The sequence below is a fragment of the Lissotriton helveticus genome, chromosome 7, assembly GCF_964261635.1.
Source record: "Lissotriton helveticus chromosome 7, aLisHel1.1, whole genome shotgun sequence".
NCBI lineage: Eukaryota > Metazoa > Chordata > Amphibia > Caudata > Salamandridae > Lissotriton > Lissotriton helveticus.
Genome location: NC_136068.1, coordinates 1,389,014,664 through 1,389,034,818, shown reverse-complemented (window position 1 = coordinate 1,389,034,818; position 20,155 = coordinate 1,389,014,664). Strand labels below are relative to the sequence as shown.

At 45.4% G+C, this 20,155-nt stretch overlaps 1 protein-coding gene across 3 annotated transcripts in view; it reads right to left on the bottom strand.

Annotated features, from left to right (window-relative positions):
• Window positions 1-20,155, bottom strand: part of LOC144770305 (ketosamine-3-kinase-like) — a 246,190-nt gene that overhangs the window by 6,334 nt on the left and 219,701 nt on the right. For all 3 annotated transcript variants that reach the window (XM_078654706.1, XM_078654705.1, XM_078654707.1), the window contains exon 5: window positions 17,864-17,986. In XM_078654706.1, the coding sequence (XP_078510832.1) occupies window positions 17,864-17,986 (123 nt within the window). The remainder of the gene's footprint in view (window positions 1-17,863; window positions 17,987-20,155) is intronic.

The window sequence follows — 20,155 nt, the reverse complement described above, 5'->3', positions numbered from 1 at the left end:
ATAAACGCTGCTTTATTTGTTTGCAAAGGCTAGGTAACATTTTGATTAATTGGGTGGGTTAAATAATTAGTGAACCAAGGGGTGGATACAGAATCTACATTATTTCTTACATTAATACTTTTCTTGTGTTTGTTTTATATTAGAAATCATAAGTTGCCTGCTTTTGGGCCTAGTCATTTGAACCGCAGAAAAAGAGCTGACATATAATTCTGCAGAAAGTCACGAGACGCCCATTCTGAATTAAAGCGTTTATTGAAGCTGCATTCACAAAGAAAAAACTGATGAGCTGACATCATTCTGTCGGACATGGCCAAGGTCGAAAGTGAACATTTTGTCAGTCCTTAACTTGGCATCCGCGGAAGTCGTATTGAAAGTCTATGGACGCTGCGAGAATGACTTAATACATTTGTTGCAATCTCAGGAAGCTTCAGGCTTCACGTGGAAGAGACAATGGTCCTTATGAGACATGATTTAATGGAACTTTTTGAGAATTGGGTGACATGTCACTTGTCACTCTCAGCCAATGGGACGTCGAGGATTTCTGAAAACTTTCCTTTGCTAGTTTAGTTAGCGTAGAAAGGTATAAAAAGTCATGCCCTTAGGGTTGGGCTGGCTGCTGCTTTCTGACTTTCCGATGAGGGCGAAGTGCTGCTGGACTTTGCGTGGAGCACGTAAGAATCCTCAAAGAACTTTACTTTAAATTCTATCTATTTAGCTTATTTAGGGACTTAGGTTTTAGAAATGCTAAACTTTAAATATTCACTTTGATTTTTGATTCATTTGCTTAAATTGTGTTTTCTCTTAATTCTTTACAATCATGCTTGCTTTATTGCTAATAAAATTCATTTATAAAACCTTCAAATTATATACCATAATTTAGTAAATAAAATCTTACTTTTGACAAACAAGCTGGTCTTGGTTATTCAGAAGTGTAGGTTACTATTAGCTAGATCACGTCGCCTATGGTGGTCGTTTAAATGGTTGGGTTTTATTCTAATGACAATATTCTTTCAGCAAATGTATAAATATGTATATAGTTTGTAGATAATGTGTTTATAGATTTATTCTGACCACCTGATTCAGTAGGCCCAAAATATATCAGGTTCATAAATGGGTCCATATTTAGTATAGAATTTTGTTTATAGGTTATGAAGTTGGGTAGCGTTGTTTATGATATATTTTCTATAGCCCGCTGGATCAGTAACCAGTCCATCAAACTCTAAATCAGGCCCTAGGTTCTCCAGAGTAAGTGGCTGCTGCTTTCCATTCTAACCACATCTCACCTAGGAGCTACAATAGAAAGCTGTAGTAGTCCAAAGATAGTCACAGCCATGGAAGATGATGTAAAGGTTTATTGTGCGCCCAGGATACACGGCACATGGTGATCCCTCTGCAGCCAGCAGGCAACCAACTCAAGAGGAATGCACCCGTCATCACACATCATGACTCCAGAACTCTGGAGATGGAGAGTTCTCTGTTAAAGATATATGCATATTTAAAACTGTTTAACTATATACAACAAAAGCCATCTAGTACCAACTACACTGAAAACTGCCGGAAGGGAAAGAATTTCTCAACGTAATGGGCTTTTGCTTTAACTCACAGTTGACTCATTAGGGTTTCATTGTGGCACATGCAGCCCACAGAGGCACTCACCAAGGTGGGCTGATGGCATTCACTGTCTACCTCGTCCATAGCCACCCCTTGAAAACTCTGGTCACAACATCTTGGCAGCAGAATGTGATCCACGATGACACGGATGCCGCTCAGTGATGCACTTCTTTTGACCCCCCTGATTCTGGAGATAGCTGTACCAGAATGAAGATAGGGGTGATAACTGCTGGACACTCCATGGCTTCATTAGCGCAATACTAGAACATCGTAAGCTGTCCTTGGTGAATTAACTGGCACAAATGAATACACAGAGACATTGTGGCAACTGATACATGGAGGGTCCCTGATCTGACCATTTTATATTTTAATCATGAGGCTAGGAGGTCTCAATACTATTAGTTGAGCATACCCTTACACACAATTTCAGAATAGGTTCTATGGTGTATGTAGTAAATGAATGGGTCCAAACGTAAAGGTATAGCTGAAGTCCTTTTAATCAAGACAGGAGATAGGCGAGAGCGGACTCTTCCAAGCAGGATACAGAATGTAACTGCTATGGAACAGAAGACCCACTCAAGGAGAAACATGGAATTGGGACGTGAAAGCATTCTAGTAATATTCTAGTAGTATTAAACATCTTCTTCCTTTCCAAACAATGAGAGTGAAACAATGTATACAACAATAGTGTAAGATGTAAAAAAAACAAAAGGAAAAAAAAATCACAATATGATTTAACAGACACAGTCTTTGAGATACACAGGTGGTTTGCGACATCTACTCAACCGTGAGGAAGCAATGCTCTCCAAGTTGGGCATGGTAGACAGATTGGAATTCACTAGAATGAGAGAATCACCACCACCAAGAGTAGAGCCTGAGACCCTGGGTTGAGTATAGTCTACAGGATCCTGGGCTAACATATAACCACTGTTACAGGAAATACAGTTGTGTTTGTTCTGGACCAGCTGATCATTGGCATTTTGATACAGAGCCACACGTCGAAAATTCCAACACTCTCCGTTATTCAGAATAACACAGTGATACAGGACTTTCTTACCAGTGAAAGGATCTTTAAATTTAGAAAGACCTCTCCTTATTCTGCCAGTTTTAATCTTAACCTGATCACCAATGCTGAAGCGACTGTCTTTGATGATAGGTTTGGGTGGTGCAAATTTAACATCATGTAAAGAAACTAACTGTTTCTTCCAAGAAGGAAACAATTTCGTTCCTGGGGACCTGCCCCTCATCAACTCAATAGGAGATTTTCCACTCTGGATCTGTGGAGTGGAACGATATGCCATAAGCATATCATCAACCAATTTCTGTACAATACACCCATTGGCTGAGGCCATTTGAATAATTCCTTTAACAAATCTGTTGGCTCTCTCACACAAACCATTTCCTTGGGGGTTGTAGAGAGAAGTGCTATGATGAGAGATTCCACAATTTTTTAAGGAAGTATGCATGTCATTAGAGACTAACTATGTACAGTTGTCTGTAATGAGAACAGAGGGTATACCCTTGTCTATGAACAATTTGCTTAAAAACTTTATGGTAGTCTCCGTGGTGATGTCATTGGAAAAATGAACGACAAGCCATTTAGAGAAAACATCCACCACAACAATACCAAACCTATCAGACTCATGTAATTCACCCATAGGACCGATGAAATCTCGGCACTCAGTGTGAAACAGGTACTGCACTGTTACATTCAGGAAGCTTAAGCAGAAAATCTTCAAAGAAATAAATGCAGAGAAGCATGGGCACGCTGGGCTCGATCCTTGAAGAGTCGCCAAAATGTAGTACATGAATGGGTCCTAACGTAGAGGTATAGCTGAAGTCCTTTTAATCAAGACAGTAGATAGGCGAGAGCAGACTCTTCCAAGCAGGATACAGAATGTAACTGCTATGGAACAGAAGACCCACTCAAGGAGAAACATGGAATTGGAACGTGAAAGGATTCTAGTAATATTCTAGTATTAAAATGTACAAGACATAAAGAAGATTCTCCTATACTGAACTCCTGCACCCTGTGTCCAAATAAAACCCACATGGCAGACAAAAGCCAGGGTCAAAACTGTACACAGGATGTTAATCAGTGTTTGCTATGAGAACCACATGATGAAGCATGCCACACTATGTGGATAATGGTTCTATCAACTATGAGCGAAGGGACTCTTTCTTTCTATCTGTCTGTCTATCTATCTATCTATTTATCCATCCATTCATCCAACCGTCCGTCCATCTATCTCAGCCTACTCATCTGTGTACACCCACCGACACACATGCATATTACCTCCTTACACTATTTTTTATGAATACTTAGATTTCAGTACCCTTTGACAAGCCTGCACCCACAAAATAGACTGCTGCTCTGCCCCATGAAACCCACTGGTTTGGTGCTTCTATCCATAGCTGAGGATTCACTAATACTAAACTATTAGAAACTAGGCTGAACAAAAAATACAGACTCGTTTTGACTTGGAAGTTCCTCGGTTAACGGGACATGGCTCAGCAGGCAATCAAGGTGAATTAAAACCGGCACATCTTGGAGGCTTTATGGGGCAAATGTTCAGAATCCAGAAGAATATTTGATGTCCCAGTGGCCTATTGATGTAAATACAATCTTTAAAAAATACTGTACTTGTTTTATATAGTTTGTCTTATTATACTGATTAGCACAAACAAATCAAACCGGTTACTTACCTTCAGTAACAATCTTTCTGGTGGATACTCCATATAACTACACATTCTTCACCTTGGGAATATTTCCCAGGTATCAGACACTTCACAGCTGTCCATAAGGAATATCCAAAACTTTTCCCAATGTATTCATAACCCTGAATAACTCTCATATAACTCAAAGATCCCCAACACTCTCCTTAGGGATGTGTCTGGGTCCGCCAGGTGTAGCAAAATGTCATCTGCATAGAGAGATATCTGTTCTTCCCAAGTCATTTCCCATCACCAGCCCCATATCTGGGCATCTACCCTGATCCATTCCACTAGGGGCTCTTCTGCTATAGCAAGTAGCCTGGGGGACAGGGTGCAGCCATGTCTGGTGCCTATCTTTATTGGGAACTCCAGAGATACAGTTCCATTCACTTTAAGTTGTGCCTTGGGGTTCCTATAGAACAACTTAATCCAGGCCAAAAACCTGGGCCTGAATCCCATTTTCTCAGAATACCAAAGAGGAAGGACCACTCCAAAGAGTCAAAGGCATGATTGGCATTCAGGGAAACCACAGTCAATGGAATTGTCTCCCCCACTACCACAGCTATATTATTGTACAGTCTGCAAAGGTTCACTTTAGTCAATCTGTTTGGCATGAATCTGACCTGATCTGAGTGCACCAGGTCTAAGATCACCCCCTTCGGTTGATTAGCCGAAGCCTTGGTCAGTATTTTGGCATTGAGTTAAGTAGCAAGTTTGGGCATCCCATCTGTCGGTATGCTTCCCAGCTTTTGGACTAGGTATCACTTGCCAGGCGGAGGTCTCTGGGGAGCTCACCTCTTTGGTGTGACTTCATGTACAATTTGTGTAATGGTGTAATAATCTTACTGGACATTTTCTTGAGGAATTCAGCTCGGAGGCAGTTTGGGCCCGGTTATTCCTGACCTGCAGCTATGTCAGGTGTCAGTGCCCTCTGTATTTATTCTTCTGTCAAGTCTGCCTCTAGATCGAGGGTTCTGTCCTGTGCCAACCGCCAGCACAGGCAGTCCTTCAAGAAGCCCTGCAGGTTTGAGTCCTGGAGGGACATTTTCCCTGCATAGAAATTTCCTGCATGTACTCTTCCATGGTGGTCACTATTCCCTTACAGCCTGTGATTTGTTCACTGGTAGGGCCCAGTATCTCGCTTATGTGCTTCCTACCAAGTTCTCTACGGTGGAGCCATGCCAGAAGTTTGTCCGCCTTATCATGCATGTCATATATACATCTCTGTAGAGCTAGATTTTCTGTTTGATTTCATTAGTTACAAGGGATCTATATGTCTCTAGGTTGTGGATCATCTCTATTTTGGTGCCAGGCATACTCTGTCTCCAATGCCTTGATGTCCCCCTCCAAGTCCATGCAGGCTTTCTCTCTCTGTCTCTTTTTCCCAACACCTCCCAAGCTTATTACTCCCAGTATAGTAGCTTTATATGCTTCCTCTAAGGGAGCCGATTCTTTGACTGTGTCTGTGTTCTCCCTTAAGTACTGTTATGTTGCCATCCTAAGACATGTGACAGCTCCCTCTGATTTTTTACTCCCCATGTAGCCATCCTTCATTCAACTCTCCCTCTTGATTTGGATGTCTCTAGCTTAACAGTCAAAGGGGCATGATCTGAAATTCCCAGTTCTTTACATTCCACCTCTGTGAATCTATGCAACGTCGGAAGCAAGGTGAAAAAAATGCTATGCGAGAGAGGGAGTCATGTGCTCCAGAGTTGAAGGAATAGTCTCTGCACTGGCCATGTATAGACCTCCATATATCTCTCATACCCACTGCATTTATGAAAATAGGGTAAGTTACTTACCTGTAATCCTAGTTCTCTTCCAGGGGTATCCTCATCAAAGTCATAAGCACTGAATATTTCCGCCCATGTGCGGGACCCTGGAAACAATATAAAAATATATATGTAAAAAACACATATCTCGCTCCACATATATATATGTACATATATCATTTTTCTCACACCAATGGAGCCCCACAACTGAGGCTAAAACAATGTAAACACATATACATGCACTGCAATTAGTAAGGAAAGAAAAAAACAAATTAGGTCAAATAACCCTTGAACTTTGTGTTTTAATGAGTAAAACCACTCATAAATCCTGAAAATTGCTCATAAATAGACACTGTTAGCCCTCAGGCTGCATTGCAAAACAATAGCATAGAAAATGAAACCATTTTCAACAAAAAACTGGCACAGTGCCTTTAAGGCAGCCATGACCCAAGGCTTCCCATCATGCCTCAGGGGTGACAGTTAGGTCAGTTGTTCTTTGCATAACCCTGAAGACAGGGCTCAACCACAAGATTGTAATAGTACCGAATCTCATTTACCTGGGGAGGAGGGTGGGTTGCTTATGACTTTGATGAGGATACCCCTGGAAGAGAACTAGGATTACAGGTAAGTAACGTATCTTTCTCTTCCAGGGGATCCTCATCAATAGTCATAAGCACTGAATAGAATAGCAAGCCCATCAACCCCCTGCAGGTAAATGAGAAGTACATGACCCAACCAAGTCATAACAGCCAATAACTCAGCTGGTTAACAGATTCCTCAGGGAGGCCTGGCACACCTGGGTATCTGCTCTCGTGTCCGAATCTAGACAGCAATGTCTGGTAAATGTATGGACAGACCTCCAGGTTGCCGCTTTACAAATCTCAGACATGGGCACATTATGCAGGTAAGCTGCCGTGGCAGCTCTACCTCTAGTGGAATGCGCTTTAGGGGTAAACCCCAGAGGTTTCTGCGCCAATTGGTAAGCAAGTTTGATACACGAAACGATCCACCTGGAAATGGAACGTTTCGATGCTGCATGACCAGTTCTGATCGATCCGTAGTTAATAAATAATTGATCAGAATGTCGAATAGACTTGGACCTGTCCGGATAGAACTTTAAAACCCTTTTCAGGTCCAAAGAGTGTAAAGCCCTCTCAGCTGGAGTAGAGGGATTGGGAAAGAAAGTGGGCAGAGAGATCGACTGATTAACATGAAAATCTGACACCACTTTCGGCAGGAAAGAGGGGTGCGTCCTGAGCACCACTCTATTCAAATGAAACACTGTATAAGGCTCTTTGGTACAGAGGGCCTGAATCTCGCTGACCCTACAGGCTGACGTAATCGCTACCAAAAAAGCCGCTTTCCAGGAAATATGCTGTAAAGTAGCTTTATGAATGGGCTCAAAAGGAGGGCCCATCAACTTTGATAGTACTAGGTTCAGCTCCCAGGGAGGAGAAGGAGGCCGTACAGGAGGATACGCCTTTTTCAGACCTTGCAGGAAATCTTTTACTGCTGGTAACTGGAAAAAAGAGGTTTGTGAAGGTGATCGCCGATAAGCAGTTATAGCGGCTAAATGCACCTTAATGGAGTTAAACTTCAAACCTGCCTTAGCCAGGTACAACAAGTATGGAAGAACTGCTTCTTCCTGACTCTTCACCGGATTGTGACCATTCTGCATGCACCACATATAGAACCTCTTCCACTTGCATGCGTAAGAATGTCTTGTGGAAGGACGTCGTGCTTCTCTCAGAATGGACATGCAGTCTTGTGGCAGTCCTAAATGGCCGTACTGAATGACCTCAGGAGCCATGCTGCCAAGTTCAGTGACGGAAGGTTGGGATGGTGAATCCTCCCGCTCATCTTCGATAACAGGTCCGGCCTGCATGGAAGCCTCTTGTGAGGAGACACTGACAGGTGAAGTAGGTCCGTGTACCACCATTGCCTCGGCTAGATGGGGCAATCAGGATCATTGTTGTGCACGAGTGGGTCAGCTTGCTCACCACCTTCGGGATCAGAGGAAGGGGTGGAAAGGCGTACACAAATTCCCCTGACCAATCGATCAAAAGAGCATTCCCCCTCATTCCTGGTCGATAGAACCTTGAGGCGAAGCTTGGGAATTTGCTGTTTACGTCGTCTGCGAAGAGATCTATGGAAGGACGACCCCAAGACTGGAAAATGTCTTCTAGCACTTCGTCGTTGAGAACCCAGTCTTCTCTGTCTTCGAAGTGCCGACTTAGTGCGTCCGCCCTCACGTTCTTCTCTCCTGGGAGGTGGACTGCTTGAACAGACAACTTGCGAGCCAGAAGCCAATACCAGATGCACTGAGCTTCTAGTGACAGAGTCCTTGAGCGGGTTCCTCCCTGCTTGTTCAAATAGTACATTGTGGTGGTGTTGTCCGTTTGTACTAGAACCACTTCTTCCTGAAGCTAAGGAAGGAACGCTTTGAGAGCCAGGTGGACTGCTCTCAATTCCAGCAAGTTGATGTGGTAGGTGCTTTCTTTGGACGACCACAGACCCTGCACCTGAAGAGGCCCCATGTGCGCCCCCCAGCCTTGCAACGACGCGTCTGTGATGATCGTTTGTGTAGGAGGAGGTTGATGGAAGAGAACTCCCACTTGCATGTTCTGCTTCTTTGTCCACCACGGGATGGAAGATCGCGCTACTTCCGACAAAGTTATCTGATCGTCCCAGCGATCTGATTGCTGGTCCCATTTGTCCTCCAGATCCTGCTGAAGAGGACGCATCCGAAGTCTGGCGTTCGGTACCAAGAATATGCAGGAAGCCATCGATCCTAAGAGGGAGGCTATCTTTCGCACTTTCTGAGTCCTGTTGCAAAGAACTTGCTGGCACTTGAGCGCTATCGAAAACTGTCTCTGCTCCGAAGGAAACACTTTTCCTACCTCGGAGTCTAGCAGAGCTCCTAGGAAGTGAATCTTCTGAGTGGGTTGGGAGACCGACTTCTTGTAGTTGACATGCAGGCCTAGACGTTGACAAAGTTCTATGCATGTCTGAAATTGATTCCTTACATTGTCTGGAGTTGGACCTTTCAACAGCCAATCGTCTAAGTATGGGTATACGAAGACTCCCCTGCGGCGTAGAGCTGCCGCCACCACTGCGACACACTTCGTGAACACCCTGGGGGCCGACTTCAACCCAAACAGAAGGACTTTGAACTGGTAGTGAGAGGTCCCCACCCGAAATCGAAGGAATCTCCTGTGATCGGGCCGTATCGGGACTTAAAAATATGCGTCTTGAAGGTCCACCGAACACATCCAATCCCCCTTCCTGAGATGTGGATAGATTTGGTGAAGCGCCAACATGCGAAATTTTTCTTTTCGTACATGTAGATTGAGTGTTCTCAAGTCCAGAACAGGCCTGTACTCCGCCTTTTGGCCCTTTTTTCTGACCAGAAAGTACCTCGAGTATACTCCTTTCCCCCTTTGAGCCACCGGCACCCTCTCGATGGCTGATTTCTCGAAGAGTGTCGCTACTTCTTTAGGCCCAGATCATTGTACTGGGGTGAATGTAAGACATTGTTCAACATTCTGTCCATCAACTGTGGTTTTTGCAATTTTCACCCCGAGTGGGCTGGGTATGCTCAGACGTGAGTCCCAGGCTCTCCACATCACTGGAGTCAAGCTATCCAGGCTGAAGAAGGTTGATAGCCAGAAACCGGTCCTTGGATGCTTGTTTCCGGTCTAGGATAGACATGGCTTGGTAGTTCGGGCTGGACTGTTCCCATGAGGCACAGGGTCAAGGCTGATTTGCATATAGCCATTGTCTGACCTAGGGTGGTGTGGAGTGCAAAAAAACGATGGATTTAGGCCCAGATCATTGTACTGGGGTGAATGTAAGACATTGTTCTACATTCTGTCCATCAACTGTGGTTTTTGCAATTTTCACCCCGAGTGGGCTGGGTATGCTAAGACGTGAGTCCCAGGCTCTCCACATCACTGGAGTCAAGCTATCCAGGCTGAAGAAGGCTGATAGCCAGAAACCGGTCCTTGGATGCTTGATTCCGGTCTAGGAAAGACATGGCTTGGTAGTTCGGGCTGGACTGTTCCCATGAGGCACAGGGTCAAGGCTGATTTGCATATAGCCATTGTCTGACCTAGGGTGGTGTGGAGTGCAAAAAAACGATGGATTTAGGCCCAGATCACTGTACTGGGGTGAATGCAAGACAGTGTTCTACATTCTGTCCATCAACTGTGGTTTTTGCTACTTCTTTCTTTAACATTTGTAGCTGGTGGCTTGACGTTGACATCGGAGGAACGGGTGGAGGTAGACGATGGAAACGAAGACAGTACCCATTCTGCAGCGTAGACAACACCCATTGGTCTTTCGTAATGGCCTGCCACTCTGTCCTGTGATGTGCAATGCTTCCCCCCACTGGAGTGGACAACGGCGCTGGGGGAAGTGAAGACTCATTGCTTCTGCTGAGGCTTATTGAAGTTGTTGCCTTGGCGCTGATTTCCATTTCCTTTGGAATTGCGCTTGCCTTTATATTGCGATTTTTGTGGGCCTTGCTGGTTCTGGCCCTTCTGCCAGTGAGGGGTTTGAACCCTCTGCTTCGAAGAGCCCTTGTTGTCAGAACGGAACTTCTTCCGGAATTCCTTCTTCTTTTCAAGTCCAACAGCTTTAAGGGTGTCTAACTCCGTTTTCATCCGCTGCATCTCCTCATCAGCACTCGCCCCAAAGAGAGATGCTCCTGAAAAAGGAAGATTTAGTATTCTGGATTGAGCCTCGGGTTTCAATGCTGTAAGGCGCAACCATGAGGATCTCCTCGCTGTGATTCCATGCGCATAACCATGCGCAGCCAGCGTTGCTCCATCTGCCGCCGCTCCTATAATCTGATTGGAGACTTGACCGCCCTCCAACAGAATCTCCTCAAACTCCTTTCTATCTTCCTGAGGAAGTTTATCAGAAAATCTCTGAAGCGAGTCCCACAGAGATCTGTCATATCTGCCCAGAAGAGCTTCCGCATTGGAGACCTTGAGGAAAGAAGCTGAGGTGTTACAAACTCTTCTCCCCCATGAGTCTTGTACCTTGCTGTCCTTATCCGGCGGTACCGTGGATGAGGAAGCCACCGCATTGGATTTTCTAGCCGCCGCAATGATTACTGAATCTGGCGGGGGATCGGACTTGAGGAACAGAGGATCCTCTTCAGGAGGACGATATTTCTTGAGAATCCTCGCTGGGACTGACTTCACCGTCGCCGGAGTCAGGAAGACCTCATTTACTGTATCCATTATACCCGGGACCATCGGCCATAAGGGTTTGGGTGCCGTTCTGTGCTGCAGGGTTTCGAAGATGACCGTCGTCTTGATCTGCGGAGCTGACATAGGCACTCCTAACTTCAGGGCTCCCCTGCCCAAGATGTCTTGGAACGAGAAAATATCCTCAGTTGGGGATATTCTTGAGCGTGGACTGTTTGTTAGAGTCGGAGAGTAATTCCTGTGAGATCGGGTCCTTGATGAACTTGAAGAGCTATGAGTTCGCCTGGACCTAGATCTTCTTCTAGTTGAGCGCGTTCTAGAACGAGATCGCTCTCTGTGACTAGATCTTCCTTTACTTGAATGTCCTCTAGAACGAGACCGTTCTTTGCGGCGGGAGGCTTGATCTCGATATGCCCTCAACCGATCTGCCGTCTCCTTGTCCTTGGCCCAGTGGTGAAGAGGTCTATACCACCTTGGGGAAAGACGAACAGGAGGAGACTTTTGGGTGCGACCCCTCTCTGGCGAACGTGCCCGTGGAGGAGGCTGATCCGCTTGATCCTGCTGCGACCTTGAAGGGGACTTTGACCTCTCCCTATTCGAATCGCTGTCTTCCCCATCCGAGGAGGATGAGGATAGGCTAACTAGAAACCGTCTAGAGGAAGACCTCGACCGACCTCTCTCTTCTGAGACCCTCTTTCTCTTGGCAGGAGGATCCTGTAATGGAGATTGTTCCACCTCCGCAGCCGATGCTGATCCTGGGGAACCCAGTTGAGACCTTAGGATTTGAGACTGGTCCAATGGTTCGCTCTCCATCTCCTGCACCACCTGCCCCAAAGGCGACCTCTCCTGCGATCTTGAAGGAGAGATGTTAACTGGCTGCGAATCGCACGGCTCCCTGGATCTCCGCTGATCCGTCGACGGTGGCTGTTTCGACACCGAACGTCGAGCAGATAGATGCTCTCTCGACGTCGACCTCGAGTGTCGATGACTGTCCTTCGCCATAGAGCGTCTCGCCGATGAAGGATGCCTGCTCGACGACGACGGAGGCTGCTTCGACGGCGATCGCCGGTGCTCTGTCGGCGACGGAAGGTGCCTTGACGTCGAATGCCGCTTGTCTGAATGCGACGGAGGCTGCCTCGACGTCGAACGCCGATGACCGGGCGTCGACGTGGGCTGCTTCGACGTCGATCGACGATGTGTTGACAGAGGTTGTCTCGACGCCGAACGCCGATGGCCAGGCGTCGACGGAGAATGCCTCGACGTCACAGCATGACGATGCTGCTTCGACGTCAGTTGGCTCGCCGTCGAGCTCTTATGCTTCGACGGTGACCTATCCCTCGACGCTGTCTGTAGCGGAGGTACCTTGGATGTAGACGCTGAAGACATCTTCTTCGTCGCCGTCGACTGCTTCTTCGACGCCGATCCCGACGCCGAAGGTGAACAAGTCTGGGCTTCTTTCGACGTCAACCGCGCCTTCCGACTTTTCTGCTTCTTGGGAGATCTTCCTCTCTCAGAAAGTCCATAAATTCGAATTCTCTCTCGATCTTTGAGAGTTCTGGATGATAAAACCTGGCAGTGTTCACAGGCTTTTGAAGAATGAGAGGCTGGTAGGCACAGGATACACACTGAATGAGTGTCAGTCTTGGCCATCTTCCTTCCACATGAAGGGCATTTGTCAAAAAGGGAAGGCATTTTGACAGAAAAAACACCCTTTTTTATGCCTAAAAAAAGGTAGTAGTAGCACCCTAGGTCTAAAAGACGTCGAGTGAAAGCAAAAATTGTAGATTAACAAAATTATTTTTTGACAGAAAGTCAAAAAGAAAGGGAGCTGTTTCACCAGGGTCCTGACTGAAGGAGCCGGAAAGAACAACTGACCTAACTGTCACCCGTGAGGCATGATGGGAAGCCTTGGGTCATGGCTGCCTTAAAGGCACGGTGCCAGTTTTTTGTTGAAAATGGTTTCATTTTCTATGCTACTGTTTTGCAATGCAGCCTGAGGGCTAACAATGTCTATTTATGAGCAATTTTCAGGATTTATGAGTGGTTTTACTTATTAAAACACAAAGTTCAAGGGTTATTTGACCTAATGTGTTTTTTTCTTTCCTTACTAATTGCAGTGCATGTATATGTGTTTACATTGTTTTAGCCTCAGTTGTGGAGCTGCATTGGTGTGAGAAAAATGATATATGTACATACATATGTGGAGCGAGATATATGTGTTTTTTACATATATATTTTTATATTGTTTCCGGGGTCCCGCACATGGGCGGGAATATTGAGTGCTTATGACTATTGATGAGGATCCCCTGGAAGAGAACCTAACTTCTCCATACAAAGATTGTGTGCCTACTTCGATTGGGACCTATCTAGGCGTGCATCCGGTACCATATTAAAGTCTCCACCTAAGAAAGTCGTGGCATTCTGCAACTCTGACAGGAGTCAACCTGGATTTGCAGTATGGCAGATTGAAACCCCAGTGGGACATAAATCCAATAAGCGCCAGCTTTTCCCCCTGGCAGGCCTGTTTCTTTCACTCTTCCCAGAAACGCTCCAACGGCACCCCTCGGATACGTTTCTTGCAGATATACTATATCTGTGGCATACCTGGCCAGTGCCTTTATGACTAGTCCCCATTTAACTTTGTGCCCTAGTCCATTAACATTTCATGGTAAGAATTTAAGCATGTGTACTGCCATGGCCGAAGGATCATACCCTTTTCTCGCCTCTCTGTACCCACATCAGTGTTTCGTGTCCCCGGTATAGTTCCCTCCCCCCTTGAGAACATCTTTAATTGGTCAACTTCCTCTCAACTCCTATCCCTCCTTAACTTACTGAGCAACAGTCCATGAAATGACTGTCATCCCAATTCATGGTACGTCCCCTAGTTGTGCATTGTGAGTTTGGGGTCTTCAGAAAGGAAGTATTGTCGATGTCCATTAGTGGGGGCACAGGCCCGCAAAAAGCATTACTGGGCTTCCCTACTCCAGCTTTCCCCTGTCCTCACCCCCAGGGCATCAGAGGTTTCAGGAGGCTTAGTAATTGCTTTTAATTGGCTGCCCTTGTCTTATATCACGTTGTCCGGTCTGAGGTCACTGGCGTGCCGACGGGCAAGGGTGTTTCAGCACCATTTAGTCCCAGGTCAGAGTCCTCACCCTAGGCTACTACTCTCGCCCTATACGATTCAGCCTGGTCCCGTGATGGGGCCACCTGTGGGCGTTGTAGGGCCTTCACTGACTTTTCTGTGTAAAGAAATGGAACACCTCCTTTGCTGTTATTCTGAGTTTCGGGGGAGGATCAAAGTGTATCTGATCTCCAGCTGTCTAAGGTGCTGTTTTACTCTTCTAAAGGCTTTTCTTTTACTTTGTACCAGCGTGGTGTAATACGGATATATGTTAGCAGTCGCTCCGTCTATCTGCCAGGGGCTGTGGGCCTGCACCTGCAGACGTATAGGGTCTCTGTCTCTGAAACTCAGTAGTCTGCCACCACTGTACGGGGTGGGGTGACCGGTATTGTAGGCTTTCTGGGAACTCTATGCACGTCCTCAACTGTGAACCTTTTGGAGGTTTTCCCCCTCAGCACCACCGAAGACAACTAGTCCTACAGTTCCATATTTGATCCTTCCACTCGCTACGGTATTCCCACCAGCCGAACATTGTTGCGGCAGGAGCATCCTCATCCATCTTCCCTCTAAAAGCAGCCACTTCCTAATGCGAGTCATGTGTTCAAACGTTATGGGCCTCACTTGGGCCAGGGTGGATTCAATAAATGCTTCTCTTTCTAAAGGTTTCCTATGACCAGCTCGTAGTAGGTTCACTTCTTTGGATATTGTTTCAATCTTTTGCTCCAAGGTCAGCTTTGTGTCTTTAATGGCTGGCAATATAACCACTGTGTGTGTCTCTAGGCCCAGTTTTGTGGGTAGGTGCAGCTGCTGGTACTCTAAAAGGCAGGTTGGCCCGCCTGGCTGTGTCGATCTGGGAGGCTCAGGACGCACCATGTCTATGGTATCAGGGCCCAATACTATCCTTTATTGTGAACTCAATGGCCGGCTAGCTGTGTTCTGCTGGCTGGTTATCTCCAAGGGACCATCCATGGGCTCTGTAGGGGCCGCTACAATGGGCGCTGCTGCAATAACCGTGGTCACCTCTACTTTGACGTGTCTCACCAATCCCTGCCATTTCCAGATGATGTGATCGCATCCCTGCAGTGCCTCTGGCATGTGCAAAACTGCTGGTGGTATCCTGGTTCGCACCTTGGTTCCCCGTGGACATGCTCCACGGGGAACCAAGCCCAGGGATGCCTAGCATAGCCGATAGAAAGGCCGCGGCAGTCCCATCACTCTATTGAGTCTGCCCTTCTGGACTCTCCTGGTTGCTGCAGGCTTTCCCTGTGCTAGAGCAACAAAGCGTTCTGCAAGGAAGAGGAAATTTAGTCTGGCAGTCATTCAGTAGCAGCTCAGGGGGGGTTTGAAGGGTGGGGTTCCCCTTTACCCCTTCCGTGCATGGGTTCATTTAGGACCCCACTGATTGCAGAGATTCTCTGGCGCAGCCTGGATTAGAGCCCCATCCCAGTGCAGGTCACACTCTCCAGCTCCTTACGCCAATGTAACCCCCTCAGGGCGCTTACCCTCTTGAGCGAGGTTGCTCCTCCTTGTACATTCTGGGTCCTGAGAGGGGGAGGGCGTGCAGTCCTTCACTCACCGACTGAGTGTTCCCCGGGTGCAACCCACCCTCTGCCTTGGGATGCCGCAGCACTCCAACGTCTGTTTCAGGTCACTGCCATTTTGCAGCTGCCTGATCTCCCGTTTTCTGGTGGAAGAGCTTCCTGAGAGTCTTCCACATCCCCGCTGCCATTCCCCATGCCCGAGCCCCCTACTTCTTCCTTCGGCCGCAGTAGACCCTGGGGTGACAGGATAGTTGCACTCCTATGAGCCTCGGTTGTTGGAGCTCGGCAACTACACAGCCGACTGCATGAATCCCTGACCATCCCCGTAATTTTAGCGATTTCAAGGGGGTCACAAATTGCAACCTATCATTAATATTAATGAGGTTGGTCGATTTGCAGCCCCCTACGAATAGCTATATGAAACTCTTTGAGATTCATGCATTAGGTAATCGCCGTTACAAATGTTGATACCTGTGGCACTAAACAACCTGCAAGGCTTTTATTGTTTAATAGTGGAAAAGTGCTAGTGTCACATTTGCTTTTTAACAGACAAAATCGAGTACAAGGGACACACATTGAGCAACTGGCAAGGCTTTGATAGTGTACTGTTAGAGCTCAATTTTGTACTTAATTTATTAAGCGCTTGTTCACCAAAAGGCATCCTGGTACTAGGAATCTCTGTGAATACTGAAGGAAACACAGCTAGGACTACAGAATAGAGCTAACTAAACAAATACATTTTGGGCTCCATTTGAAACTCCCCAAATTAGAAAATTTGGCTCACTTCCTAAGGAAGTGTGCCAAACTGGGGACTCAGCACCTAAAAGGTTCTGCTAGCATGGCACGCTATTTTTTTTGTAAAGCGTGGGGTTCTGTTTTAGAAGAGCTTCCAATGACTTTGGTCTTGCTACAACATTAGGAGTCAAGTTGCAGAAGAATAGGTTGGTTTCACGTCTGTAAAAAGGCTCACTAGTATGACAGAAAGCCTTAAACAGGATCCTCTGCTTCATAGGGAGCTAAAGAAAAAACTGGCGGGCCAAAGACAACTGAGCGGTTCACAATGCAGCTTAACTGTCAGATTCTGAAGTTGCTAATGTGTGGAGACGAGAAAGGGGAAGGCCAAAATAAAAAGTACAAACTCCCACAACAAGGTGGAATTAAGGAATGGACTTTTTTGCCCGTTTCAGTTGTCAAAACCAAGTAGTCCAGACCTTTTGGATTGGGCAGAGAAAGATAACTCATAGTCAACAAGGACAGCTAGACTTTCGGCCACAGTGATAGTGGCGAGTAAAGGGTCCACAGTGACAGCTGTGAGTAAAGGCCCAACCTCAAGGGCCAAAGTACCTTGGATCATCAACATTTCTATTCCCCAATCAGTAAAATCTATTTTCACTTCATTTAAATTACAAAAGTTGCTTTTCATTCATTTCTGGAACTCAAGCAGACAGTTCCTAGGTCAGTCAATAAAATATTTTGTCTTTTGGTCAATTTTCAGCAAAATATGCCTATTATTCACATAAGAAAAGGTCCTAGAGCTCAAAGAACAAATGAACTCTTCCAATGTGTGAACATAAAAGTTAAATGGCATGGAGGCAAAGGTGGAGCTCTGAGGAACACTGCACATCACCCATATTGAATGAGAAAAATGGAGCCCATCTTGTTACGCTCCTCTAGAAATTATTTAAACCACTGATGGGCATAGCCCTTATCCCATGGCAAGGCAATTAATAAGACTAGACTAGTCAATCATGTCATACCACAAGCACAGGTCGAAAAGTATCAGACTGGCTGTCTCACCCTCATTTCTCCAAATCACTTCCCTTTTGCCATACACAACAGAGAACACAGAAAAACAATGAACAATTTGTAAACTGAGGAAATTGTCACCTGAAGATGGGACCACAGCTCTCTTGCCTCTCTGTCACCATATTCCTTTTCAATCATGTCCATCTGTGTTTGGAGTCGCTGACTGGAGTAGAAGGAGACCCAGTCAGTCTGCCAATCATTAACCTGAAGGAAGATGATAACATTTGAGGACATTATATCAAACAATAATGCCCAACCGAAATGCTTGTTAGTTGTGTAGAACATCACAGTCTGCATACGTGGAAGACAAATAAGTGACGTGAATTAATTAGGAAAGTAACAGAAATAAAACATCATTAACATATTTTATGTAATGTTCACTTCATAGTCTCAACATGCACAGAAATAGCAGAGCTATGCTCTTTGCCACGTCTGTGTTCTTCATCAGAGCTGTTACTAAATCCTGAAAAGTTCAGAAAGTTGCACACTGGGGTAGTGGAGACAACCAACAGCATTTTCAGTGGCAGCAAACTTGTGGAAAACTTCAATCGAAACCATCAGAGCAAATGTGGGGCACCTTGCTTTTAGGAAATATCTCAAGAGGGACCTCTTCCTAGCTTGGATGTTACTAGAATGTATCACTTCTGCAAAGTCTGATGAGTCAGTAGTCTGTTTAGCAAAAAGAAGCCATTATACTGCAGTTTACACTCCATAAAACACACCTAAAATAATATAACACACCAATGCAAAAGCAGAGGGCAGCTTGAGGACTGCACACAGGGCCAGATGTTCAAATGTTTTTAGCTTTTGTAAACCCTCTGGGTTTAGAAATGAAATGGAATACAGAGGGGGCGTATTTAGGCAAGCCCTTCTATTGCCATTCAGTAGCATATGAATTAATGGCTTCAGACCGTAATGCGGTCTCAAACCATTGTCATGACCCCCAAGTTGAGGTAGTAATTCATTGGCAAAAAGGAGGGGTCCACTTTGGACACCTTCGCTTTTGTGAATTATGAAAAAAGTTAATTCGGAAGAGACTGTTGTCCTAATGAGCACTGGCAACTCTTAAAGAAAATTCTTTTTTCCCCAAAACATTTTTTAAAAAGCAGATACGTTTGCTTTAAGAAAATCAGGATGATTAAGCAAAAAAAGTCTTTATTTAAGTGCAAACACAGGCATGGTGGTTTACTGACCCATACATACCTCCATCTTTGTGACCGTTTCCAGTTGGAGTGAGTGACAAATTGTGACCTACTTAATGAATATTAATTAGGTAGGTCAGATTGCGACCTACTCTAATTTGGAATCTTACAAACTGACCGATTAGTACATAGGCCCATTTTTAAAATTCAATATTAGTCACAAAAATACAGTTCTGGGAATGAAATAGAGAAACATGAGGAACCAACAGATTGACAGTATGCAGAGAGATAGAGAAAGACAACGACAACAGGGCGGAGAGATGTTTGAGATTGATGAAACCTGGAAGACTGATGCACAATTGGGTAACTTTTTCCATAATACAGATGGCGTGAGCCATATCGCTGGACCTTAAAGAGTTTGTTGCTCAAACTGGCGGTCGACTAAGTTCTGGACTTACGTAGGCCTTGATTTATGTCCGCGCTGTATTTGAGGCAAAATTATTTGACTACGAGTTACTTGTTGTTCAGTCCGAATAATGTAGCTACCGAGCATTCTTACACAAACATATTCGGTCAGTTGTCTACAACTTTCTGAAGTAGATGTGCTAAATAAAATATCAAAGATATACTTAAGCCAGACTTTTGCTTTGTGAACATTGGACGAAGGCCTTAATTTCTTTAAACATAAATGCACAATAAAACAACTACAACAGCTCCAAGGCAGTTGTTTTGATTCATGTAACACCCATAGACCCATCCACACTTCTCAGTTCTGCAGCTCCTGCCCTTGTATAATTTATTTCTGAGTTACATGATCTGTAGCCAATGTAGCGTAAAATACCATGATCAGAAAATTGAAGCTCCCACTAGCAGCAGCAGCAGCTGCAAACTCAACTGTACAGTACAACACACATGCTAACATTTGCTTGAATAATAAAAACATGTATGGACCAGAGATTAGCAGTTCATAAATGACAATGTTTGGCGAAATTCTATCTTGACTCCTCCTTAGATTTAGAAGACATGTCTCAGTACTGGCATCTATCCCACAGGCTAATATGTGGGAGCAAGATCCTTCACCAACATAACCGGCTACTTGGACTACTAAAACGCCAATGACATTGTAACATTAATAGCCCAAGTACTAGCAATCACAGAGCAATACACATTTCACCAGCAATGCAGTGACAAAGACTGTATCTAATCTAAAATGGGCGTTGACCGCATGAAC